Consider the following 27,645-nt stretch of genomic DNA (forward strand, 5'->3'; position numbering starts at 1 on the left):
TTTAAACCACTGACCCAGGGTCAGTTTTGCACTGAGGGGACTTCCACATCTTGCTACTACACAACATTCCTCCAAATAAAAGAATAATAGCTATGTGAACATTTAAATGCTTCCATAACACTAATGTGCTGCCTTTAATAAAGTAAAAAGTAACTGCAGCTTATAAAATAAAGGTTTAAAGTGCAAATTACAAAAGCGGAACAGAAGTTCCCATCTCGGCTCAGTGGTTAGTGAATCCAACTAGGAACCATAAGGTAATAGGTTCGATCCCTGGCCTCGCTCAGTGAGTTAAGGATCTGGCGTTGCTGTGAGCTGTGGTATAGGTCATAGACACAGCTCGGATCACACATTGCTGTGGCTCTGGGGCAGGCTGGCAGCTACAGCTCCAACTGGACCCCTAGCCTGAGAACCTCCATATGCTGCAGGTGTAGCCCTAGAAAAGACAAAAAAATTTAAAAATTAAAAAAAAAAAGTGGAACAGATTCAAGCTCTTTCAGGAGTTCCCGTTGTGGCTCAGCAGAAATGAATCTGACTAGTATCCATGAGGATGCAGATTCAATCCCTGGCCTTGGTCAGTGGATTAAGGACCCGGGCATTGCCATGATCTATGGTGTAGGCTCAGATCCCACGTTTCTGCGGCTGTGGTGTAGGCCAGCAGCTACAGCTGCAATTCGATCCCTAGCCTGGGAGCCTCCATATGCCGCATGTGCAACCCTAAAAAGCCAAAAAACAAAAGTAAAAAACCCCCACAAAGTTCTTTCAAACAATAACTAAACCCTCCTTAAGGAATAATGGTTTCAAAAATACAGATAAGCAGGGCGTTCTCATCATGGCTCAGGAGTAATGAACCTAATCAGGATCCATGAGGACGTTGGTTCAATCCCTGGCCTCGCTCAGTGGGTTAAGGATCTGGTGTTGCCATGAGCTGTGGTGTGGGTTGCAGACACGGCTTGGATCCCATGTTGCTGTGGCTGTGGCATAGGCCAGCGGCTATAGCTCTGATTTGACCCCTAGCCTGGGAACTTCCATATGCCGTGGGTGCAGCCCAAAAAAGACATACACACACACACACACACACACACACACACACACACACACAAGCAGAGTTGGCTTACAACAGACTGAAAGACCAGCAGGCACTCTGCTTAGACAGTAAACTAATTGGCATGCATTTAACTGAGTTTAAAGATACTACCATTCACATTGATTTTTCTTATACTGATAATACAGTGTAATTTTGTTATGCTGAAAACTGAGATTTAGATTTACAACCCTAAGAATTGCATAACTTGTATTAGACAATATTTTAAAAGGCCAAAGAACGTGCCAAAATCAGGGGCAGGGAGGGTGATTCCAAGTATTTGTACAGTATCTCTCTCAAAACTGTACAAGAACCACATACCAAGAAAAATACGAAAGGCCCCAACCTCAGGAACCCCGGCCTGTGATCCAGCCCTACAGCAGAGCAGTACCTGACATCTTGACACACACTGTGTCAGGAGCCATGGAAGAGAGCGACGGCTCTACTGGGCCAAGCGAAAAGCCAGACAGGACATCTGCCTGTGTCAGCGACCCCAGGACCCTCTGCCCCAAGGCTGCATCTTCCCTCCCCTGCCCAGCTCTGTGTGCCCTGTAGGCCAGGGCAGCTCACCAAGGGTTCCTTCCCCGAAAGCATCCTGGGTCAAACACAGCCAGCAGAGGCCATGGAGTGCTTACTGTGCTCCGACAAGGCCACGCTGGGGAATGGCGCAGAGTCAAGGAAAGCATGCTGGGTGGCACTGCCCATCAGCACAGACGCTACCCCTGGCAGGAACCCTGGGCCACACGTGGAGCCCCACGCCAGCCCCGCTCTGGGCACATGTCTGCACCATGCGTCGCCCTTACCAAGTCACCACTCTCTCGGTAAATCCAATGCACACTTTGCATCTGTCACCTTACCAGACCTCTCAGAAGCTTGCAACACTTTCTTACTTTGAAACACTCCTCCCTTGGCCTCTCCACACCTCACTCTCCTGGATGCCTCGTCTCTCTCAGGGTCCAGATCTCTGGGAGGTCTGCTCTTCCATTACTGAACTGTAAAGGGTGATGGAACAGCTTCTCGTCCCCTCCCCTGCTCTCCACAGGGAATCACACCCACTCCTGTGGTGCCAAGGCACGTCCACAGGAGGCCTTGAATGAGGGCGAGAGTCTGACTTCATGCATATGAAGCGAAGCCCGGGAATTTGCATTTTTGGCCTCTCCCAAGACCAGGGGTAGAACCCACACCACAGCAGTGACATTGCCCACTAAGCCACCAGGGAATTCCAAGAATATGCATTTTTAACAAGCCCCTTGAGGTTTTGGATTCCTGAACTTTGCGTCAACCACCTACTCAACACCTCTATGTGCCTGGCTCAGGACATCTCAGTGGGGCCAGCTGTGGGCCACCGAGGTCACCTTTCTTCCCTGTTTGCCCCCTGTTTCTTCCCTGTTTGCAACCATGGCTCAAGCTGGGCACAGGCACAGACCCCGAATCCTCTCTTCCTCTGTCCCTGAATCGTCTGATCAATCTCCAAACCCTTTTGAGTTTACTGTCTACTTCCTGTCATTCCAGTGCCATTTCCCTCGTTTGGCAAAGCCTCTCCCACGTATGACTCCAACAGCCCCTTAGTCACATCCCTGCCTCTGGTCACGGCCCCTCCAAGCCCCTCTCCTCACTGCAGCCAGAATGAGCTTCAAAAACAAACCCAACCATGGCACCACCCGGCTCGAAATCCTTCAGGGGATCCCAAGCAACCTCAGGATAAAGTTTACACTTTTTTAAACAATGTTTTATTGACATACAATCCACAAACCACAAAATTCATTCAAAGTACATAATTTAGTGATTTTAACAGAGCCACAGGCTTGCAGTCATCACGATGGTCTAATTGTTATTACTTCAAAAGAAACCCCACACCCATCAACAGTCCCTCCATGCCCCTTATCCCAGTCCCGTGAAAACTACTAATCTTCTTTCTGTCTCTGTGGATCTGCCTACTCTGGACATTCTAAGTATGTGACCTTTTAGCTCTGGCGTCTTTCACTTAGCATGTTTCAAAGTTTATCCAAGTTGTGGTTTGTATCAGTATTTCACTCCTTTTTATGTGGCTCAGTAATATTCCATTGCATGAATACACCATATTTTGTTAACACATTCATCACTTAGAGCATCTGGGTTTTCTACTTTTTGGCTGTTGTTACCATGATCATGTGTTGTGATGGTTAATTTTATGTGTCAACTTGACTGGATCATGCGGTGCTCAGATACTTGACTAAATAGTATTTCTGGGTGTGTCTGTGAAGGTGTTTCCGGATAAAATTAGCATCTGAGTCAGTGACCTCAGTAAAGCTGTTTGCCCTTTCCAGTGAGGCTGAGCCTCATCCAATCAAATGAAAAGGTCCAAGAGGCAGAGGAAGAAGCTGGTCCTTCCTGCCTGATTGCTTAAGCTGGGACATCAATCTTCCTCTGCCCTTGGTACTTCTGGTCTCAGGCCTTCAGACTCAGAATGAACTGTACCACTGGCTTTCCTGGTCTCCGGCTTGCAAGCCAGAGACTGTAGGGCTTCTCGGCCTCTATAATTTGGGAGTCAATTCCTTGTAGAGATCCTCTTCCTATACATATATATCTCACTGGTTCTGTTTCTCTGCAGCGTGTTAACTAATACATCCACGTACAAGTTCCTTTTCTTCTCTTTCTTCCTTTTTGCTTTTTCAGGGCCACACCCGCAGCATATGGAGGTTCCCAGGCTAGGGGTCAAATTGGAGCTACAGCATCACCACATCTGAGCCGCATCTGCGACCTACACCACAGCTCACAGCAACACCGGATCCTTAACCTGCTGAGTGAGGCCAGCAATCGAACCCACAACCTCATGGTTCCTAGTCAGATTCGTTTCCGCCACGGGAACTCCACATCCACATTCAAGTTTCTGTGTGGACATCTGTTCTCAATTCGTAGGCATACCTAGAAGTGAAACAGCAGTCATAGAGTAACTCCATATTTAGCTTTTGGAAAAACTGTCCAACTGTTTTCCAAAATGTCCACAGCATTTCACAGTCCCACCAGCAACGTACGAGGGCTTCATTCTGTCCACACCCTCACCAACGTGACAATAACAGACAGGGGCGGTCTCCTGTCTTTACATCCTAGTCATCCTACTGGCGGCGAGGTGGTACCTCATCGTGAGTGTGAAGTACATTCCCCTGATGATTAATGTGGAAGAGATTCACTTGGGTATTTTCTTGAAGGAAATATTTGTTTAGAGTCTTTGCTCATCTTAAACTGGAGCGGTCTTTTACTATTGAATTGTAAGAGGTCTTCATACATTTTAAATGCAAGTCCCTTTGCTCACATTCAGTGGGTTATCTTTTCACTTTCTTCATAAACATGAAACACAAGTTTTCATTTTGATAATACCCAATTTCTTTTGTCTTTTTTTTCCTTTTTACAGCTGCACCTGTGGAATACGGAAGTTCCTAGGGTAGAAGCGGAGCTGCAGCTGAGGCCTACACCATAGCCTCAGCAACACCGAATCCAACCTACACCACAGCTTGTGGCAACGCCAAATCAAACCCGCATCCTCCCAGAGACAATGTCAGGTCCTTAACCCACTGAGCCACAATTTTTTCTTTTGTTGCTAGAGATTTTGCGTCATATCTAAGAAACCGCTGCCTAATCCAAAGTCATAAAGATTTTTATATCTATGTTCTTTTTTAAAGAGTTTTATAGTTTTAGGTCTTGCATTTAGGTCTGGGATCAATTTTGAGTTATTTTTTACATATAGTGTACAAGGATCCAACTTCAGTCTTTTGCATATGGATATCCAGTTCCAGCACTATTCGTTGAAAAGGTTATTCTATCTCCATTGAATAGTCTTGGCACACTCGTCAAAAATCAATTGACTGTAAATGCATGGATTTGTTTCCGGATTCTCAATTCTAGTCCATTGATATAGACATCTATCCTCACGCCCGTGTCCCACTACTTTGACTACTGTAGCTCTGCAGTAAGTTTTGAAATCGGGACATGTTAAGTCCTCCAACTTTGTTCTTTTTTCACGAATGTTTTCGCTAGTCTGGGTTTCTTGCATTTCCATATGAACTTTAGGATTAGCTTGCCAATATCTGCCCCAAAAAAGGCAGCTAGGATTTTAATAGAAATTGTGTTAAATCTGTAGAGAGATTTGGGGAGTACTGCCGTCTTAACAATACTAAGTTTTCCAATCCATGAGCATTGGATGTCTGGCATTTATTCAGTGTTCTTTACTTTCTTTTAACAATTTTGTTAGATAAATCTTACACTTCGTTTGTTAAATTCAGTTCTAAGTATTTATCTTCTTGATACTACTGTAATTGGAACTGTTTTCTTAATTTCATTTTCTATTTGTTCATTGCTAGTAAAGAGAAACACAACTGATTTTTTTAGATAGCTCCTCTGTCACATATCACACATCTTTGCAGAACTCCTAAATTTATACTTCTTAACATGCCCGAGAAGGCCCTTCATATTGGTCCCCAGCTTACGTCTTCAAAGTTCTCTCTCATCCTTCTCATTTGGGATCGCAGACTTTAGCCATCTGAACCAGCTTTTAGTTACTGGATGATTCCTTGCTTTTTCTTGACTCCAGGCCTTTGCACATCCTGGTTCCCATGGTTAAAACAGAATATCCCCCTTGACCTGCCTCACTTCTTTTTATCATTCAAATCTCCACCCAGATGTCACTCCCTTTGGTCCAGAACAGGTCCCTCTCCCGTGTTATCACAAGACACCTTACATGTCTTTTTGGAGTTCTTACCCCACCATGTTGGAACTGTCTGATTACCTATTTATGTCCTGACCAGACTGGTAGGTCTTAGAAGTCAAAGACTATGCAATAAACTGTCCAGGTTCTGGCCCAATAGCTAGTATATAACACGACTCAATAAATACCTGTTCAATAAACAAGTTACCAAAATCAACAGATTATCCAGTCCAAGCCTCTACACTTTCCATTTTACACGTTGATCCTATATTACCTACATAATAAACGGTTAGCAGATCTGACAGCAAATATTCTCACAGTTTAAAAAAAAAAAGAAAAAAAAGAAAAAAAGCCCAAGGCAACATAGCCTCATACCTTATAAGGCTATCTCTCATTAAACTTATAAGCTAAATGTGATAAAAGTATGACATGCTGACAGCATCTCTGTAAGTGTTTACTGAGATACAACAGTGAAAAGAAGCTTCTTCAATCCACAGAACACCTAAACTTTGTCAATACAGTAAGAAACCAGAAATGTCAGGAAGAGGCTGAAGGCTGATGAGACCAAAGTCCATTTCCCTTCCCTCCCTCCCCCTCCAAAAAAACTGTCTCTCACTTTTTGCATCTTCTCTTTTATATTTTATCTCCCTTAGAGCCAAGGTTATCGGATTCTCTCCCGCTCTCTCACCGCCCCCCCCCCACTCACTCGCGGGCTGATAGAAATCTGTCTCTCTTTGGAGACTCTCCCTGCCTAGCGCTCCTCTCCGAGACCAACAAGATGCGAAACACAGAGAGGTAACTGGACGTTCAACTTGTCATCACATGGTTTTCCTGATTCCTTGGAAGAATCAGGTCTAGACCCTTGGGCAGAGTGGGGACACAACCGAAGGTGTGGCGAGCAGGAAAGACATCTGCCGCCACCACCACCCCCGCAGTGGGGGGGCCTGGGAGGAGCTTCCCTCCCCCCCTTCCCCTCCCCCTCCCCCTCCCCCACTGTTCCCAGAGAAGGCCCTGGTTTCTCTCCATCGTCACCAGGCTGCTCGACTTTTCTCCTCCCAGGGCTTCGAGCCCACTCATGTACTGTTCAGGTATCTGTACATGTTTTTTCATTTTCCTGTAATAAACATGTTCTGCTGTTGCAATGAGAGAGAAAAAAAGGTTAATTCTTTTTTAAAAGTACCAAGGCATATAACAAGCCATCATCTTATAAATCGAATTCAGCAAGAATCTGCCATTTTAAGTGATTTCTAAACTTAAAAATAAATAAAACTTGGACTGAGTTTACATTGCTTCCTCCCATGCAAACTTAGAACAGCCTCATGGGAAACAAAAAAAAACTGTTTCATTTTTCTAATTTATCATGTGCTACAGATCTCTGTATCTGACAGGTTTTTAAATCGCAAAGCACACAGTCAGAATCTTCTTATTAAGCACCGAACATCAAAGGAAAACCACTGTGACTTGGCCTGCAGAGTGACTGCCGTCCTCCCGGCTCCTCATGCTCCTTGAAGACGCGGCAAGAGCGAGGTGCGTTTGCATTCACACCCCGCGCCTCGCCAACAGGATATCGCCATCCGCTGCTTGCTTTTTGTTCCCTGCTCGGAACAGGAAAACTCGCTTTCCTGCTTTCTCAATACCAAATGAGTTAGAGCTGCGAGGGCAAACATCCCCTCCGAACCCACCCCAAGGCTACACAGAAGGCAAGGGAAACAAAAGCTGCTCCATTCTTTCCCCAAATACTCCGCTGGCAGGCGGCCGAGGGCCACGCCACTTGCGTGGTTTAATATCCTGTCGCTTCGGCAGAAAGGAGGGAGAGAAGGAGGAAGCTGCCAGCCCGGGATGCCAGCCCTGCTCTGCTGGTGTTAATATTCGCTGGGCAGCCACCAGGACACCACCTTTCACGGAAGGGAAAACCACCCTCAGACAAGTGACAGAATTGGGAAAAGGCCTAGGGAAAGATGCATGGCTTAGAGTACAAGGGCTCCAGGAAAACCACCAACAGAAGGAAGCCTTCTTCATGTTAGAAGAACCTTTAACAAAGCATTTGAGAAACAAAAGAGAAGAATCGCCAGGTCTGTGCAAAATGTCTGGGCAGAGTCAGAGGAGGAGAGAGCAGGGACAAATAAAAGAGGAGAAGCGAGCTTAGGGCACTCGGAACCGACTCATGGCCGGTGAGCCCAAGGGACACTGCGGGCGATGGTCCAACAGCCCCGGGCTGGAAGGAACACACCCGCGCCTACCATGCGTCCAAACGCTGTCCTCCACCCCAGAACTCCGTCAGGTCACAAGACTCTGTCTCCCTGGGGAACCCTTTTCCTCAGCCGCTAAGAGGAGCAGCCGCCTGCTCCCGGCCTGTGTGCCCTTCAGCCCTGGGGCCCAAACCGACCACTTCCCATGCAGCAGCCCCAACGCCCGGCTCTACAAACCTAGAGTGGGCCTCCTCCAGCACGTGGGGGTGCACTTCATCCCCCACTCCACTGGGGACCAACACTTAACAACACACAAAGGAATAACAATCAATGAAATAAAAAACAAAGGCATGCAAGGTAAAAAACAAAAAACCGCTATGAGATCAACAGACTTAAAGCTGCCTTGTCAGGCTGCTCAAGGTCTCCAAACACCGCTTCTCTGTTTCTGGCCAGGAACAAGCACGAGCTCCACGAGCTCCAGTCAGCGGGCTGCCCACCGGGGAGCCCTGCCTCACAAGAAAGGCAGCTTCAGCTCCATCCCGCCTTCATCTCCGCCACGCTGCCCGGCGCTGAAGCGTCTACCAAGGCCTGCAGACCTTCCACGTGGGGCAGCTTCTCATGTTTCCTCCTCGTTTTTCTCTCCCCACAGCCCTCACCAACTAGCTGTTCCCAAACCTCACTAAAGTCTTGGTCAAGGCTGGAGATAAAGACGCAGGGATGAGTTTTGATAGAGAAGCAGGAGCTAAGCTCTCTGGACAGAGGAAACCATTCGGTATTCCCCTTTCGCCACGGGGACAGGGGGACACTGAGAAACGGCGAGAGAAACGAAAACATGAGCAGATAGTCATTACTGCCACTCTCACCCTGACGATGACGGGGGAACGACAGCATCAGAGGAAGATGGAATTTCAAAGAGGAGAGAGAGATCTATGGTCACGGGAAGCGAAGAAATCCAAGAAGAGGAAAACTGAGAACACTTTTCCATCTATAATTGATCAATCCATGCAGTGACTTTGCTCGTGTTTGGAAATGTTAAAGAAGCTCACATCCAAAAACGAACTGGGGCCGAGGATACAAAGCAGGCACATTTATCTTCTCTTACTTAAAACAACCAGACTACAGAAACGCGTGCAAAAAGGATACCAAAATGAATTACTTATTTCTCTGTCTCTAAATAATCGTTTATGAATCTACCATTTTTAATGACTTCTTTAATTTTTCCTTAAAAATCTGGGAAGGGAAGAAAGGTCATTTCAGAAAACTGATCTGAAGTCAGAATGTCAGCCTTGAAGACACATGGCAGAGAGGGCAGCTGGTCAGGACCCCCCAGTCGAACGCATGCCGATCATGACTCTCGAGAGGACTAGACGGGTGGGTTTTGAAGCTACCTGCTCTACCCTAACTGCTCTCTAAAAAAGGAAGGCCCCTAACAGCTCCCTGGTAGTCCTGTGCTTGATGGGAGACGAGATTCTCATCTGTCTGCACCGGTTTATCTGAGAGCAGGAGACCAGATAAAGGTTCGCTCCCTTCAAGGCCTGAGTAACAGGGGTGGATGGTCTCAGATTTCTGCATCGCCACCTTCCTGGCTGAAACTCCAGGCTAATTTAACGCCTTCAGCTTCCAATCTCACTAGCCAGGAGCACCAAGCTCACGCTGGCGTTAGAGGGATGTAGGATTACTGGTAAATATTTCCTCAGTAAGTAACCTAATCGAATCAGGTTCCAATTCTCTCTGACTTTATCCCCAAAGTCCTCTTACACATAACCTCTTCACCTCTTGCCTCAAGTATGGCAACATCTCCTAAGTCACAGCCAAACCCCCACTTCTCTGCCCCCATCCACACCCCAAAACCCACCACAAGGAAACAGGTCAACCCTCTCCCTCCTTGGGTGACCAGGACTGTGCTCCCAACACCTCACCAGACTCTGCACCGCGGTCCCCAGATTTCCTTCCTGGGGCCTTCGCTCACGTGGCCGCTCCAGCCGGAAGAGCCGTCGCCTCTCAAATCGGCTTTCAGCCCCAAATGCCACCACCTTCATGAAGCTTGTTCTGATTCCCTCCACCAGAGGCACCCTCTTTCCTGAGCAACCTTTAACACATCATCTTTAACTTTCCAATGATACAGTCTTCTATTTAAATGTGCGTGAAGCTTACTTTGCAATCTTCTCTCCCCTAGGAGTCTGTCGGCAAAGGAGGACAGGCTCTGCCTTACTCCTCCTGGTGCGCCAACGCACCTAGCACAGTGCCTGGCCCAGGGAGGGGACTCGACATATGTGTTCAATTAATTTGGTGCATATGTGAAATTTTAAAACCTATTAATTCCAATACAATGAAGGAAATAAAGCAAATATTTTATAGTAACTATAAGTGGAATATAACCTTTAGAAACTGTGAATCACTATATTGCACACCTGTAACTTACACAATACTGTACATCAACTGTACTTTAATTTTAAAAGTTAATTTTAAAAAAAAGTTGATCTATTCATGGAGTTCCCATTGTGGCTCAGCTAGGAACCTGGCTAGCATCCATGAGGATGCAGGTTCAATCCCTGGCCTCACACAGTGGGTTAAGGATCCCACGTTGCCATGAGCTTCGGTATAGGTGGCAGATATGGTTCGGATCCCACGTTGCTATGGCTGTGGTGTAGGCCAGCAGCTGCAGCTCCGACTCAACCCCTAGCCTGGGAACTTCCATATGCAGCAGATGCAGCCATAAAAAGACAAAAAAAAAAAAAATCGATCTATTCAGATTTATGGAAACATACTACAGACGCAGAAGCATTTATAACGTGTATTTTGTAGACTGACAATTAAATACTTGCTCACTTCTTTTCTCAGGAGCTTATTAACATAATCCACATACATCCTTTAAAACAGGAAGCAAAAATCAATCAGTGAAACTAAATAAAAATCAAGCCTAAACCAAGTAACGCACCTTCACATAAGAACCGATTTTAGTATTTTATGAATAAAGATGTCCACTTGAAAAGTGGTGCTTTTCTGGAAACAATGACCAGTCCCTTATCAGTTATGTTATCATTTGTCTAAGTACAAACAGCAGAATGTCACCTTGCTTCCAAAAGCCCCCATGCTAAGCACTCCATATCTTTTTCTTTTTTTTTCTTTTTTTTTTTTTTTTTTGTCTTTTTGCCTTTTCTTGGGCCGCTCCCACGGCATATGGAAGTTCCCAGGTTCCCAAGCACTCTGTATCTTTTACAATCACTAAAAACCCAGGCAACAGCACCATGCAAATCTGCGTTCCACAGAGCTTAAAGTCACTGATGATTTTGCATAAAATACTGAATTTTCTCTTCATGCACAGGTCTCACAATCAACTCAGATTATTTTTAATCTGAAGCCCCACAAAAGTTGCTTTCATTTTCAATTCTGAAGAAAGCGGAGGTTTTAGAGTTCTTACATCCTCAACTATAGCATATAAATAACCACAGTAATATACTACATTATTTAACACAAATTTAACATGTCACTATGATGGTATATGATTTAACGTAAGTTTCATATGGCTTCTAGGACTAATTAAGGACATGATCAAAATCCAAATCCCTACATATTGAGGGTCTTTGCCTCTCAGAACATATTCTAGATGCCAAGAGAAATCAGTCTCTTAAATACCCAATCTGTTCTCCCTAGCTGGCAAGGTAAATTACTTGGGCATCGCAAAAAAAAATCTTAATTTTAGGGCCCTTTAGGATGTTAACAGCAACATCATCATCAAAATAAAAAGCCCTCCTCCCGCTCTAGCCTTTGAGCCTGACCCTGGATTCCCATCACACCCTTATCAACGATTTGCGCTTTCTCTGTCTCTACTCACATCCTCAGGAGAGAAACATTCTATGAACACTGCTCCTACACTGAACATGCAGGTGGAGCGTCACGTTTTCTGGGACTCAGGAAAGCAGAGTCATGGATGTGGAGGCCCCTGTACGTGTCTGCTTCCCAGAAAGCCGACTGCGCTCTCAGCAGCTCCCTATGATCCACCTGCACCGGTCACAACCCTCTTTCTTCCTCCCAGGCTGAGAAACAGCAAAGAGGGAGAGGACGCCCAAACCCCGAGGCTCCCTGGGTGGTGTCTGCGCTCCTTTTGCCTCTAGACTGCATCCTCCTTGAGGGCAAGGTCTGGGTCTTGAGCAGATGTTTATCCTTTAGTATCTACTGAGTAAACAGACGCCAGCGACAACTGGGGATCCACTGAACACTGAAGCGCAAGAGCTTAAAAAATCGTAACAACACAGCACTTCTGTCTGCTAATGTCATTGTTAAGAACCCAGAAATGCCTCAAGATCTACTAAGATCCTGACCAAAAGAAAGACAGGAGGACCCGGAATCCTCAGGAGGCTCCAAGGCAAGTGACCCTGCCTGAGAGCAACGGAGAGAATCAAGGCGGAAGCCTGGGGCAGAGAAGACTGGGCTCCATCTGGCCCTGGGCCCGCCCGCCCTCCCGAAGGTCACCTCTGATGGAAAGGGGCTCCGCGGGTTGCCCCAGGCCGGGCTCCAGAGCAAAACGTCTGGTCTGAAAGAGGCAGCTTAAATCTGCTGTAGGCTGGTCAGCGTCTCCCCCACTGTGCACGTGACCCAAGGCCAAGTCCACAGAGGAGCAGGCATCACAGGTAGAACCCAGATGCCCTGACAGGAAGTAGAAGGACTATGCTGGGAGACTGTGGGGTGCGGTGGTTTGGGGCTTGCTTCACAGAGTGGGGGCGACCTAAAGACACCAAAACCCCAAGTTGTAAGGAAAGACATCAGCAATCTTCTTGACAGTTGCCAACAACTGAAAAAGCTATCTGTGACTCTCTCAAATTCTGGAAGCTATTCTGAAATGCTCTTCCTCAAATGGGCCCCCACACCACGTCCACCAAAGGAGCCCAGCCCCACCATCCCCTCTGTGGGCCTCCAGGAACTATGCCCAATACACTAATTCTTCCAAGAGAAACTAGAGCTGTGTCAGCATCTTTGCCTCTCTCAGTTTTAAGTGTCTTTAAGTCCCTTTAAGAATTTGATACATTCATTGATTTTTCACAAAATCACCTCCAAAGAAATCAGCAAACACATTCTTCCATTTCAAAATTTAAAAAAATCATAAAACAGCAGTTATTTCTGATATTCTGGGAAAAAATAACATTCTCTCAGGAGGTTATCTCTGAAGAATAAAGAAACTTAAAATGGCTAAGTGAACATATTGAAAGCTTGGGAAGAAAAAAGCTAACCTCAGAGATTACGTATCCTGTAAATTCTAACTGGTGTAATGGTTTATAAATGAATTTAATATACTATAAATATTATGGCACCTCTGCTATCGCCATAGGAACTCTGCTTTCTACTTAAGAAAACAGCAATACGTTAGAATGACAGATTAAATAAATTCTCTAAACAATCTTAGAAATGCAACTCTTTCTGTAATGATACAATTTGAACAAACTGCCATTTAGAGCTGAGTATTTATTTTAGCCAAGGCAAAGCAGCCTGAAAGGTAAAACGGCCTAGATTAACAGAGTTTATTCTACATCAAAGAACTTTAAGTTTATAGGCCCAGGAAGATTTTTTTCTCAAGCCACATAATCATTTTAACCAAAGTATACATAAAACCATGATTTCCATGCCTTAAATAACATTATTTGACTACTAAATTCATTCTTCCTTCTTCAATAAGTTTATTTTTTTAATCGCAGTAGAGGGAGACCTTTTCTATTTTTACTTTTTCTTAATTCAGAGCCACACCCTCGGCATATGGAGGTTCCCAGGAGGCTAGGGATCGAACTGGAACTACACCACAGCCATAGCAACGCCAGATTTAAGCCATGTCCTTGACCCGCACCACAGCTCATGGCAATGCCGAATCCTCAACCCACTGAGCAGGGCCAGGGATTGAAAGCACATCCTCATGGATGCTAGTCAGGCTTGTTACTGCTGAGCCACAACGGGAACTCCATGAGCTCTTTTTCAGTTTAATCTTGTAAATTCCTGCTTTTTATTTATTTCTCTCTGTCCTTAAACAGAAATGTAGAATTCATGTCTCGGCTTATGGAAAAATGAATGTCCTACAAAACGGCCTAGCACTAAGGAAATATATAAGCAGGGAAGAGGTCCGTGGTGCAAATAGATCTGTCATACTCTGATATTATCCGATTACCATGGTCTATAAAGATACTTGATGAAACACAAGAGTAAACAAAACAAATTCAATTATTTCCTACGGTCAGTGGAAAATACATTGGCCCATGAGTCAGTAAACTAGATTTTGTTCTTGTCTATAACACTAACTAGCTGTATGACCATAGACAAATCGATTAACCACAGTAAACCTTATCCTCCTCATCTGTAAAATTAGGAAGCTGGACCAGATGACCTCTAAAGATACCTTTCACCTCCAAAACAGGATGATTTCATTTCCACATCACAAATTTCTATCAACCCAGAGAATTCATGGTACTTTCCAGAAAGGCATGTAATGATTCAGGGTAACCATTTAAAAGTTTCTAACAAACTCAAATTTTAAGATTATATCTTTTTGACAATGCTTGCCATCTTATAAAGGAAAAATGTTAAATAGCAACCAGGTGACCTTAAACAAGTCATTTGATTTCTCCTGTGTTCAGAGAAATCCCTCCCCAAAAACCAGAAATTTAAAAAAACAAAAACGAAAAACCATCCCTGCCTATCTAGCAAGATTTTCCAGAGGCTCAAGCAAGATTTTTTTTTTTTTGACTTTTTTTTTTTTCTTTTTCAGGGCTGTATCCGTGGCATACGGGAGTTCCCAGGTTAGGGGTCCAATTGGAGCTACAGCTGCCGGCCTACACCACAGCCACAGCAATGCCAGATCCAAGCCGCGTCTTTGACCTACACCACAGATCATGGCAATGCTGGGTCCTCAACCCACTAAGTGAGGCCAGGGATCGAACCCACATCCCCATGGATACTTGTGAGATTTGCTTCCGCTGCACCACAATGGGAACTCCGCAAGATGCTTTTTTGAAACAACTTTATAGAATTTTCAAACTCAAGGTTTCATTATTCCTCTTGGGCTTCCTTCCTCTGTGAGCATTCAATACAGGACTCTTAAATGGTTGACCATGTTTTTTGCTGCCACGATGCATGGGAACATCTTCCTCCAGGAACACAGCTGACACGAAGATGCCCACCTGTACAAGCACTAAGACGTACAAGTGCGGTTTTCAAAGAGTATTAACTTGAATGTCGTACGTGAAGCACCAAAATGTCCCTCCTCTCTCCATTATGTTTTCTTTTTCTTGGTAGGTTACTATCTATTCATTTATGAGAGTGAAACAATTAGGGAAAATTTGCATATATAAAGTACAAATCATAGTCCCTTTTCGGGTACTCACATCTTCTCACACACAGGTTCTTACAAAACCGTGACATACGTATTTCCATGGGCTGCTTTCCCACCCGACATTATCATTTCTCATAAGCTCTCCACAAGCAACGCTTTCAAGAGTTACATGATACTCCTTCAGGATGCCCTCATAAATCACAAAGGCTTGTGCTCACTGGTATTTTCTATGGGCCAGGCCCTATTCCACGTGCTTTACATGCATCTGCTCACTTCATCACCATAAACAGCTACAGGGTAAGTGCTAGTCTGATGTCCATTCTTGGGATGAAGAGACTAAGAAAGCAGAGCTGCCTCTGAAGAGCTCAGTTTAGCATCTCCTGAGCCCAGTTTCCTACCCACTGCATCCTGCTGCCACTCCTAACAGAACTACCCCCCTAGGAACAGAAACTTGGTTATACCATGCTATTTTCTATGTTCTAGAACTCAGAGACTACACATCTAATATTTAACTTCTCCCTGAAGCAAGAGAATAATGTATTACAGCATCTGTAATACCATAAAACTTTTTCATCACCAAAATCGTGCTTATACTTTTTTTGAAAAATCAACATTCTGTATATACTGTTTATAATTTTTTAACTTATGGTAGACAACTTTCATGAGAATATGTCTAGATCCACATGACACGTGTATTTCCTGTTAAGACAAAATGTATGAAAACAGAGTACATGAATCTCTAAGTATATGAGTTGGAGAATAAACTCCATGTAGTCAGTGGAGACCCTGGGCTCCGTTAACATGTGCTTTCAGATTCCCTTTCAGATGAACATTTGTTGAATGTTCATCTGTAATAAATAAAGGGGCATGTCTCCAACACATGCACTGACCTGGCCAGCCTGCTCAACACTATCTCATTTGTATTTGTCCCTGCCAACTTCAAAGAAAGTGGGGACAGGGATGTTCCAGCAAACCGTTTGGCACTGCAGAGTTCTGATCAGCGAGTAATAGTAAGCCTCCTTGCCATCAATTTGCTGATAAGGATTCAAGGATCCATTAGAGAAGATGTGACAAAGACGTAGAAGAAACAGAAACAACTTCACCACCTAAGGACTTCTTGATGGTTTGCAAACCTCACGGTTCAAGTGAATGAAGAGCACGTCCAGTGATTTTTATTATCTGTGTTTTTGTTTTATTGTGTTTTGTTCTTCGATAAATGAGTTACTAAATACCTAACCTAAGACTTAGATCACTACATTCTTTTACACACTGGAGTTCAACAGAGCTGCTGAAAGCAAAATGTCCTAAAAAAGGAAATGAATCCTACTTGTATCAAAATGCACAGCTGTTTTCAAAAACTATGCAAAGATGATGCAGATTTACTAACAACCTGCTTTTTCTAAACTAAAGCAGACAAGGTGACAGCCCCAAAGTGATGCTGTCTTACAGGAGTACCATTCAATCTCTCAGGTGGCAATGGGAAACTAAAGACACAAAGGAATCTGCGTGTTAGGAAAATTAACCTGGCAGAGAGATATAGGCTAGAACGAATAGAAATGGCTGCAGGGGAGAGAAGGTAGCGGCAATGGAGAATCAAAAAAAGATTTAAAAATAAAACGTGTCTGATGCAGAGACCTCGGGAGTCTTTCAATCACCAAAAAAAAAAAAAAAAAAAAAAAAAAAAAATACATGTATTTATTGAGCTCCTGCTATGTGCCCCGTACTGTGGAAACCATGGTGAACCGACAGTCCAGCGAGGGAACTAGTTGTGAAACAAACAACTGCTAAGGGGTGCAAAGGAGAACAAGCTCGGTCCATTTCAGTTTGGGTGGCTATAGGCAAGGCCTCTGGGAGGCAAGGACCTGCAAGCACAGTTCCAAAGACCAAGAGGAGTGGCCTGGCCGACGAGGCGGTGATTATTATCCCAGGCAGAGGCAACAGCTCCTGCCAAGGCCCTGGGGTATGAGAGAGCCGGGCATCTGGAAGATGGAAAAGCTGGGCTGGTGAGCCGTCAAAGGGTGGTGCCTAATAAGGACAGTGCCTTGCAGTCCAAGGGAAGAAGCCTCTGTTCCAAGGGCAGTGGGGGGCACTGGTGTGTTAAGGATGCAGAATCGAAGTCTTAAGGTTGGAGTAAGAAAGGAAGCAGAGACGAGATGGGAGCCGCTCCTGCTACAGAGACCATGTCAGGGGCGGGAGGAGGGAAGGAGCTGGCAGGAGCAGCAGCCTGAGCCCTGCTCACCACAGATTTGGGCTCTCCTTCCAGGCATCCAGACAGGACTGTACCTCCCTGCCCTTCGGAGTTAAGTGGGGCCACGTAACTGGCTTTGGCCAACACAACGTAAGCAGAGGGACTGGGTGGAAACCCAAGAGCCTGTGAGGGAGTTCCCACACTTTTTCCTGGCCCAAGAACCCACCACATCCAAGACAGTGGCTGTCCCGACAACCCGGGTCCCAGGATGTGGGCAACACGGTCCCCAGCCACCCTCACTGGAAAGGCGCCATGAGAGAGAAGTAAACGTTCTGTTTCAAACCACTGAGATGCGGGAGCTGTTAGCCCACACTGACTGATGCAGAAAGAGAACATGATGGATGCAGTGAGGCTAGAACGAGGAAGGCAGAAGGAGATGAACTGAAGAAACAAAGAAGGAAGTAGAGATTTCAGAGCTGGTGACCATGAAATGATGCCTCTTACCAAAGAAAACAAGGAGGCAAAAAGGAAGGCTGGCTTGGGATGAGAAGGGACAATTTATGTTTCATAGACACTCAGCTTAAGGGACTGGGAGGACAGCCAAGCATACGTGTCAGGCAAGTTTGTGGAAAAGCAGGTCTGAGCGGGGTGGAAAAATCAAAACTGAGATAAAGATTGGGAGCTTGCAGTGAAGGCGTGAGCTCCCTGAAGAGGGAAGGGCAGCGATGAGGTGTCAGGCGCCCAAGTGGAGACGGGACTCTGAAGGCACGGCCCTGGGTGGTGGGGATGCAGCAAGGGGACAGAGTGAAGGGGGCAGAGTGAAGACGACGGCGGAGGAGGAGGAGAACCAGAGAAAGAGCGAGAGGGGTGCCGAGTGGCCCCCAGTGCTCAGACGACAAGTCCAAGGGGTGAGGGCTGAGAGGCCAAGCCACACCAAGGGCAGAGGCCAGACTGCCAGAGCACAACCCAAGGGCACACAGCGGTTGGCATTAAAGGGTACCAGAACCCAGGCCGCTGAACTCAGTCACAAGCCTCAGTGCCTTCCAGCACTCTGAGGGGACAATTCCCTCTACCCCAATTCTTCGAAAACTAAACGTAACGACGTCCGTAATTCATGCTGACGTCTCTTCAGACCTTCAGACAGTGTGCAGCTGCCCTAACCATCAGCACTGAGACTACAGGTGCTGCCTTTCTGCACATTTCAGTTTATTCCCTGGGGGGAATTCCTGCAACCGGAAGTACTGAGCCAAAGGAGGCTGAAGTGCTTGATACATACAGCCTCGCTGCAAAAAGTCACACCGTTCACCACGCCACAAAACCCAAGAGAGATCATTCTCATAAAATGCCACCCACGTGGGGCCCTTGGAGTTGTGGAGTGGGGTAACCCTGAAAACAAGTCCCTTGTTCACCCCATCCTTGCAAAATCGTTCCTATCTCTGCGAATTTGTAAATTTATCAGGCAAAAAGGGCAGCCTGCTCTAATTAATGTTTCTTTAATTATCAGCAAGGCTGTACATTTTTTATCCTGTTCTTTAGTGGCTAATTGTATTCCTTTCTTTGAGGAATTGTCTATTAATGTCCTTTCCCATTTTTCTCCTGGAGTATTTTTCTTTTTTTAATGGATTCTTAAGAACTCTCAATATATTTTTTATTAGCGTTCCCATCATGGCACAGCGGAAACGAATTTGACTAGGAACCACGAGGTTACAGGTTCGATCCCTGGCCTCGCTCAATGGGTTAGCGATCTGGCGTTGCCATGAGCTGCGGTATAGGCTGCAGATGCGGCTCGGATCTGGCATTGCTATGGCTGTGGTGTAGGCCAGCAGCTACAGCTCTGACTAGACCCCTACCCTGGGAACCTCCATACGCCGCTGGTGCGGTCCTAAAAAGACAAAAGACAAAAAATATATTTATTTATTTATTTTGGCCATGCCCATGACATGTGCAAGTTCCTGGGCCGGGGATTGGACCCCGGACACTCAGTGACAAACACCAGATCCTTAACCTGCTGCACCACCAGGGAACTCCTCTCAATGCATTTTTACAATTTAACACTATGACTGAGATATAGATATATAGAGGGGACAAATACTGTTTCTAAGCTTATTATTTGACTTTTAAATTTATGGTAGTCGTGACATACAAGGGGTCTGAGAACTTGTAAAGAGAGGCAGTAGACAGGGTGGTCAGGAATACGGGGTCTGAAGCCACAGTGCTCAGGTTCCAGACACAGATTCCCCACTTCTATAAGCCTTGTGACCTTGAGGTGACTGAACCTCCCCCGAGTAAAGTCCTAACATATATCCTAGGACACAGTAAGTGCTTAATAAATGCAGGCACCAGACATAATTAAGACAATCAATCTTTTCTTTTATTAACATGAGTTTGCCTTGTTAAGCACTTACTATTAAGTACCTTAACATATCTTATTTGGTCTTTATTTTTAAAACTCCTAGGATAATAATTCCTGGAGTTCCCTTGGACCTGGCCTTGTCACTGCAGCAGCTCAGGTCACTACTGCGGCACAGGTTCAATCCCTGGCCCAGGAACTTCCACATGCCATGGGTGCAGCAAATAATAATAATACTTACAATACTTAATAATCCCAATTCTCAGATGAGCAAACCAAAGCTTAGATGAAGAGACTTGATCAAAGTCCTCACTCATCTCATCAATGGAAAGGCCGCAGCTCACCTCCTAAGCCCAAACCGGTTTTTCCCTTTACTTTAAGAGATCCTTTAAAAAACCCCTCTCCACCCTTACATGATTATTCACCCAAGCTGCACACTGTTTCTTTGATTTACTTTACATGTGACTCTTACATTTAGTTAAAACTTATTTCAGTGTGTGATATAAGGGGGGGCCCCAATCCTTTTTGTAGTGTCATTTACCCCATGTGGCTACTGCCTGCATGACACCCTAAATGCTGACACTCACAGAGGCCTATTCGCTCGGTTCTAGACTACTCTTCACGTCCTCAGGCAGCTGACACCAAACTGCCGTATTATTTACCCGCTAAGATTACACTCAGGGGAAGAGCTCTCTAAGAAGCACATGCTTATGGGCTGGTTTGAACCTCTTTCCTAAAATAGGCTTCAAAAAGACAAGAGCAACATCTACGTTTTGGTGCGAGTCATGGAGTTGTTCCCCCAATCAGCAACTGTATTTCTCTCCCTTCCTCCTAAGAGGCAGCCCTCTCTGCCCAGGCTGCTCTGCTCCTTCTTGGCCTACCCGGGGCTTCTACGCACTTGTTCCATCTCTCTCATTCTTTTCCGGGGGAAAAAAGTCGCCCTTATCGCTGCACCTTCGGGTCCAGTTCAGTTCTTCACCAACCCTTCCCCTAGTACATCCGATCTCTGTTAGGTCACCCTCCTCCTCTGCCCTCCGGACGAGACGTCTGGACTTTTTACGCGCTCCTTCATACGGTCCTCTGGCTGCAGAGGACCGACCTGTCCACCTATTTGGTTCCTAAACCCTTCAGGGCAAGGGCCTGCCCGAACACAGCAGCGGAGCCTCAGCACCCAGCGAACCGGCCCAGCACAGAGCAGGCCCTCCACGAACGTGGATGAAGATTTCACAACTGCTGCCCTCCCTTCGCAAGCCATCGCTAAGGTCCTCTTGCCTCCCAATACCCAAACGAACCAGAAACCAAAGAAATGGAACCTGCTGCTGATTATCTCTTTGGAGCGGGGCCTCCGCCCTGCTTCCTGCATTCTGGGGTGTTTCTGCAGTTAGGACTCCAGCAGACGGTGGAGACAGACAAGGGAGGTGAAGCTCAGGCCAGTTCGGTTACCGAGGTACGATCCTATCTGATCCTATCTGATTTAAAACTACAGCCAAAATGAGGTTTTACGTTACCTGAGGATTTCAAAGAACACCTCCTCTCGGGTCTCAGGTGACCTCAGAGCCCACTGGAATCTCGGGCTGACTGAACTGGGAGGGTGAGGGGGGCCCAAGCGCGCCCCCCCCCCCGGGAGGCTGTCAGCCCCCACCTCTGTCCATCACCCTCCAGTCACACAAAGGAAAATTCAGTGACGGCCTGACTTGGTTTCATTTCATTCCATACTGCAGGCTCCCCCATGGCTGTGAACTGGGGTCGCCAGCAGGGGCTTGACGACTGAGATAAGATCAGCAAGGAAGCCGGCAGCCAGGGGACCGGGCATCAACAGCCAGGCACAGTGGGGCCAAGCTTGACCCAGGTCTTCCAGAGGAAGGCTGTCTTTAGGCCTTGCTGGTAAACGCCAGTAGAGCCTGACATCTGAAAGGCCCAACCAAAACTCAGCCCTGCTCAGGCAATTATTTCTAGGTGGGTTTTCGTTTTTTTGTTTTTGTTTTTTTGGTTTTTGGTTTGTCTTCTGAACTTGCTTATCCTTTGAACAGGCTGCCTTTCTGACTATTCTCAATCTAATTCTGAAAGCTAATTCTGGAATTGTGAGGACTCTTCCTTCATTGCCCAAAATCATCAGCTACCCTTCCTACAGTTAGAAATACTACTAGCTGTAACTCTCCTCCTCATATCAAAGCAGCTTAGAATTGAAGCCTGTTGGTAGGAAAAGGGACTCCAGGGCAGTTGAGAGCGCCTATTTAACAAAACAGGACCCCTGAGGTTCAGAGAAGCCAAACAACAGCCCAGGGTGATCTGTAGCTAGTAGAATACAGGCCGGGCACTGCCTAAAAGCTTTCCTTCTAGTGCTCATTTAATCCTCCCAACAACCCTGTAAGGTAAGTACGATTACTGTCTGTACTCTACAGATGAGGAAACCCAGGCACACCAAGGCTAAGTCACACGCCCAAGACTGCACAGCTGGTAAAGGGTAGAGCTGGAATTACAACGCAGCTGCTCTGACTTCAGAGCCCGTGCTCTGCACGACTAAGCCTCTAAGGTTAAAATGCAAGGCTCCTGACCCCAGGGAGGGTTCACTCCATCATTCAAAATTCTAAGGCTCGTGAAAGAGTGAACCACATTTTAAAAAGCCGACAAAACTTGCTAGGATCCTGATGAGAACAAACTACCAATCAAAGCAGCCTCTGAAGCAATCTGGGAAATCTGAATAGTTTATCAACAGATTGTTGCTATCTTTAACATAATGGCACTCGAGTTATATAAGAAAACATCCCAATTTTTAACAAAAATTACACAAGGGAGGTTGGGGAGACAGTTAAAGGAAGTTCAGCAACATCTCGAAAAATTACTGAATCTGCGTGATGGATTATGAGGGTGCATTGTGGCAGTCTCTCCACTTTTCTGTATGTTTATTTTCAAGGTTTTCAAACAAATTAATACAATATCATTTTTAAAGGCCCACAAACCTAAGCTTATGAGAAAGGAGGCTACCAAACAATAAAAAATTTAGGACATCTCACTTTTACATTTTAAAGTTCATTTTTAAGTGGCAGCCTTTATTACCCACTGAACTATTTAATTCTGTTGTTTCTGATCTCAGTTACAGCCATTCCTCAATACGAGACCCATGAGAAAAGCTAGTTAAATCCATACCCTGTTTGTTTCTTGGTCCATCTATAGGACTGCTTTATTAGCCAGGTAGATAAGAATATTTCTTGTGCCTTTCCTAGGGGGTAGGCACTGTACTAGCACTGACCCAGGTTGTCACAGACTTCCATCCGAGCATGGGTCAGCGGACCACAGTCCCCAAAACCCTGGCTCTGCTCTGCCTCCTGCAAGCATTAGGGGTGCCTTCTTAGCTCTCCTAGAACAAGGCCAAGACAGGTGCACCTGCTGTGGCTTCCTGGCAGACACTGTGGAGCAGCAAGAAGCAGCAGGCAGTGGCAGAGGACCTGGCAGGAAGTGAGGGGGGGGGTGAGCTTGACAGGTAATTTTTAGCATCTGTAAGCTATTCCATATTCCTCCATCTGCAATAGAGAACCACTGCGATACATTTCCCATTCAGCCGGGGAGCACCCGAGGAGGCCCACCTACTCACCTGCATTTTGTGTTTGTTTTATCACGAGTGTCATCAGACTAGTGACCACAGACAGACAACAACACAAAGGATTGAGACACCAGCGAAACTTCTGGCTATTCACGCTTAAAGGTGTCCGGGGAAAACAGCTGTACTATTAAAGTGTCATGAGGTAAAACAGAGCAGTGTGTCACACACGAGAATGGACACTACCAGGCCATCAGTGGGCCGGCGTCCAACAGAAGGCTGCTGAATTCAAGGACTGTTGCACATCATTAATGAGCAGGGTTGTGCTCACCCTAATTGTCTATTAAACCAGCACCTCCTCTCCAGGCCGAGTCTGTCCACATCATGTCACGGCCATACGTCTTATTTATTCCTTTTGCCTCATATCTCTAATGAGGACAGTGCCCCCAGTGAAAAGAACTAAGTTTCCTTTCGGAACAAAAAAGATGCCACAGATGTTTGTGGGCTTTGTCCTAAATATACTCACACTTGCAAAAGTCAGGAAGATGCAGAACATGCTACTTAAGCCAAGGCAGCTGTGGTTAGCTCAGGTTACGGAAGGGATCCCAGGTTTTGGTCTAGTCTCAATTCGTGCTCTACTTCTTACCATCAAATGACAAACTTCAGTAAAAGCAGAAAAATTAAAAGCCCTTAATACTGAACAAACTGGAGTTTGAGGAATCTAGAGTGAGTGTGCGGAGCTATTGAGAGAAAAATTAAATAGCCCACTGGCTACAGAAATCAGTGAAGCTTCCTCTCCAATCTCCACAAACGTAAGTCATGTCATTCCGTGTCTGCCCAAGAAGAGCATCTATCCACCACCAAAGAGACGAGCTAGGCCCTGTCCTACAGGACCTAGCTCTGCACACGGTCAATACCCCCACAAAGCCCAGAGGTTCACCTCTAAGGCCCAGCTTCCTGCATGGTTCCGACAAGCACAAGTCACCCACCCACAAACAAGCCCCTTTCAAGAAAACAAATGCCAGAGCCAAAGCAAGGAGCTGCTAAAAGTTTCCAGCTGCCCAGGAGAGCACGCTGCTGCTCCAACATCTCCTCTCTCCGCACCATCCCAGGGATCCGGGTGCACTGCTTTTCCAAATATAGCAGGACCAGTCCCAGCAGTGGAAAAGTTGATTTAAAACTTTATCTTCCTCACACCCAGAGGCCTATTCTCAAAAGACGTTCTGTTCTGACCGGATTAATCTCAGGGCTACTTGCCCCAAATCCCCAAACTTCGTAGTAATATGCACCAGTGCTCTAGTCCCCAAAGGCTATCAAGCCCCTTCACCAACCTTTCATCGGAGGTGACCAAATCTCAGGATGCCGGCTGGGGGAGGAAGCGGAAAGGATGCGGAATCCCTTCCCTTGTGGAGCTTAGCCCACCCAAGGGTCCGCAGGGCCATCTCCCACCCTGGGTGACGGACTGGAAGAGGAAGCCCCCCGTCCCCCACATCCACTCTCCTGAGCCCCTCCGGGCCACAGATGCCAAGTCCCTCCAGAATAAGGGAGAAGGGGGCCGTGGGAGGGGAGGGGGAAAGGAGAGAATCATCTCTCAGTTGTCAGAGGTAGTAAACTTGGGGGTTGCGGGGAGACGAGGCAGATGGCGATCTCCCAGGAAATTTCCCTGGAGGGAAGGGGCAGCAGCGGGGAGAGGATCCCTGGGCGCAAGGTAGGGGTCTGGAAGTTGCTGGCCCTCCAGGACCTTCCCTTCTGCCCTGTCCAACACCCCCTCCTTCCCCATCACCTCTTAATCCTGCAGACCCAGCCGGGTCGGCAGCTCTGCCTCGGCCGGACCGACTTAAAGGCGCGTGAAGGAGGCGACCGCCCGCCCGCCCGCCCGCCTCCCTCCGTGGTCCCGCACTCACCAGGAGCACCGAGCCGCGCACCACCTCCGACACGCTCTGCCGCAGCTCGGCCGCCGTGCCCGGCTTACTCAGCGCCCGGGTGAACTTCCGAGTCTCCGCCGAGGCGGGGGGCAGCGGCGGCTGCGACATCTTCGCCACCACCGCCGCCGCGCCTGCTGCTCCCGCAGTCCCGCCGGGCCGCGCCGCCGCCAGGTGCGCCCTCGGCGCTCGGCCCGGCCCGGCCCGCCCGCGGCTCCCGGCGCCGCCGCCCGCCTGCTCCCCCCGCCGCTCGCCGCGCGTCCGGGCGGCGCAGCCCGGGCCGCGCCCTCTGCTCGGTGTCACGCCCCGAGCCGCCCCCCTCGGCGTCCGCGGTCCCCCGCGCTCCGAGCAGCGCCCGGGCTCGCTAGGGGCGACCGTGCGTGTGGCGGCGGCGGCGGCCGCGGTTCCCCCATGCCACCAGCCTCCCTCGGCAGCCGCTCGCCGGGCCGCCTCCTCGGGGCGGGGTGTCCGGCGCGGCGCGGGGCGGGGCGGGCGGAGGAGGGGCCGGCGCGGCGGGACGGCGGGCCCGGCAGGTCCCTTGGCTAGTGGGGCCCGGCGCGGGAAGAAGGCGGCCGCTCGCGGGCACCGTGGATCCCTGGGCAGGGGCAGGTGGGCACCCTGGGGTGGGCTTCCTCCGCCGTGCGACTGCTCCCCAGGCCGCACGTCCGAAAGCCTGAGACGAGGGCCGCGCATGCGGCCGGGGAGGCGCGCAACCTGGGGCTGTTGCGGGGCCAAGTCCTGGGAACTGGCGCCTGTGCAGCTGGACCCCGGGTCCCCTGCCCGCGGAATCCCAGCAGCCTGGGCACGCCGCGGTCACTGGCGGGGCCCGGGCTCGGCGGCACCCCAGCTCCCTGGGGCCTGAGGGGACGGAGGTTCCAGGAAGGTGGCCTTTATGCGGCACCCAGAGAGCACAGAGCGGTTCGGAAGCCGCGGCCGTGCGGAACGGGGCGCCGCTGCCTGGGACCCGGCGTGGAGCGCCGCGCACTCGTGGTGGCGCTTCTTCGCCAGAAAACACCATTCTGCCCCCAGAGGCGTCGCGCAAACGGTCGGAAGCCTCTGCGAGCGGAGATGAGTCACGCAGACAGACCCCAGCCCGCAGGGACAAGCTGCTGCGTCACCATCGAAACTTCTGAGCCTCGCCCAGCTCCTCTAGAAACTGAGGACAGTAACCTGCAAGGGGCCGAGGTGACAAGACGTGCGCATCTGCCGCGGCCGGGCCGGGCCGGACCGCTGGGCTCGGAGCCGGGGAAACCCAGCCGCGCCGGCCTGCGAGGCCAACGTGACCCAGGAGAGGGCGGCTGCTAGCTACAGCCACGACTCCGAGGAACTTGTTCCTCACACCGCCTTTCCGGCTTCCCTGTCTCTAATGGGTCCCCTCCTCCCTTGCTGCTTTCCTCCTCTTTTCCGAGGAAACACGGAGCAGCCTAACTGACCCCGCCGCGGGGAAGGCGCGCAGGGAGGGGGGAATTTGCGTTAGGCCCGGAGCGCATGCTCAGTGCACTGGGTTTGGGCGGGTTCCTGGGGCGGGGAGTCTGGCTTAAGTATGGCTCTGCTGATTGGCGAGTATGCGCAGGCTCCGCCCATCGCCTGCTGATAGACAGCTCCTCACCTGCCCGGTCGGCTTAACGCAGCGCGCTCGGTGGCAGTGTGTCCCTCGCTTTTAGGGGAGTTCCTGGCGCCTTTGCTCCCCAAGTGTGGGGAGGCCTCAGCAGCTGTGGGCGCCGAAAGAGGCCCACCCTACCAGAAAGGCAAACATGGGCCTAAAGCGGAATCTTAAAGAGAGAAAACTACTAGCCTAGTGTAGAAAGCAAAACACCACCATTCAGGACTTAATGGGCAGGTATGGCCCATAATAGGCCTGGAGTTGAAGCATGCAGTCAGCACTCAATAAGTGCTTGCTGGATTGGATTGTTTTCCCAGTGCCTTGGGACGCAGGATGTAGCACTAAGTGAGCCTGACTGGAAGATAAACAAAACAAGCAATGTGTGATAATAAAAACAATTACACACTAACCCATTTCCTCTACTGCAAAATGAGGGAGGGGCCTAGACAGTTCCCAGGCTGCTTCTGTTCCCAGAGGAGGGCCGGATGACCCCAACAGGCTGAGGTGGGGGTTTTCAACAGGGAGCTTGTGCTGTTTGGTATGACTGGGCACATCCTGCATTTATGCCTCTGAGCTACTTGAGGTATGTCAGCTCGATTCTTCCCCCAGGTGTTAAGTGGTAGTCTGAGATTCCTAAATTAAGTTTGCCCTTTGAGTTTCTGACTCCTAAAGAATTCCAGATAGCACAGATCTTTATCCTCTGTATGCTACCTTGGCTTTCTAAACCACAGCTACTTCTGTAGAATGCAAATAGATTATCAATTTTTTTTTTTTTTTGGTC

General features: G+C 48.0%; 1 protein-coding gene across 7 annotated transcripts in view; it reads right to left on the minus strand.

Annotated features, from left to right (window-relative positions):
* DOCK9 (dedicator of cytokinesis 9) overlaps positions 1-25,463 on the minus strand; it is a 288,344-nt gene extending 262,881 nt beyond the window's left edge. For 2 of the 7 annotated variants that reach the window (XM_021065826.1, XM_021065818.1), the window contains exon 1: positions 25,244-25,419. In XM_021065826.1, the coding sequence (XP_020921485.1) occupies positions 25,244-25,372 (129 nt within the window). In that variant the 5' untranslated portion in view covers positions 25,373-25,419. Of the gene's footprint in view, positions 1-25,243 lie in introns of all 7 variants that reach the window. The other 5 variants (XM_021065840.1, XM_021065836.1, XR_002336733.1 and 2 more) reach the window with 4 other exon arrangements.

The sequence above is a fragment of the Sus scrofa genome, chromosome 11, assembly GCF_000003025.6.
Source record: "Sus scrofa isolate TJ Tabasco breed Duroc chromosome 11, Sscrofa11.1, whole genome shotgun sequence".
NCBI classification, from domain to species: Eukaryota; Metazoa; Chordata; class Mammalia; order Artiodactyla; family Suidae; genus Sus; species Sus scrofa.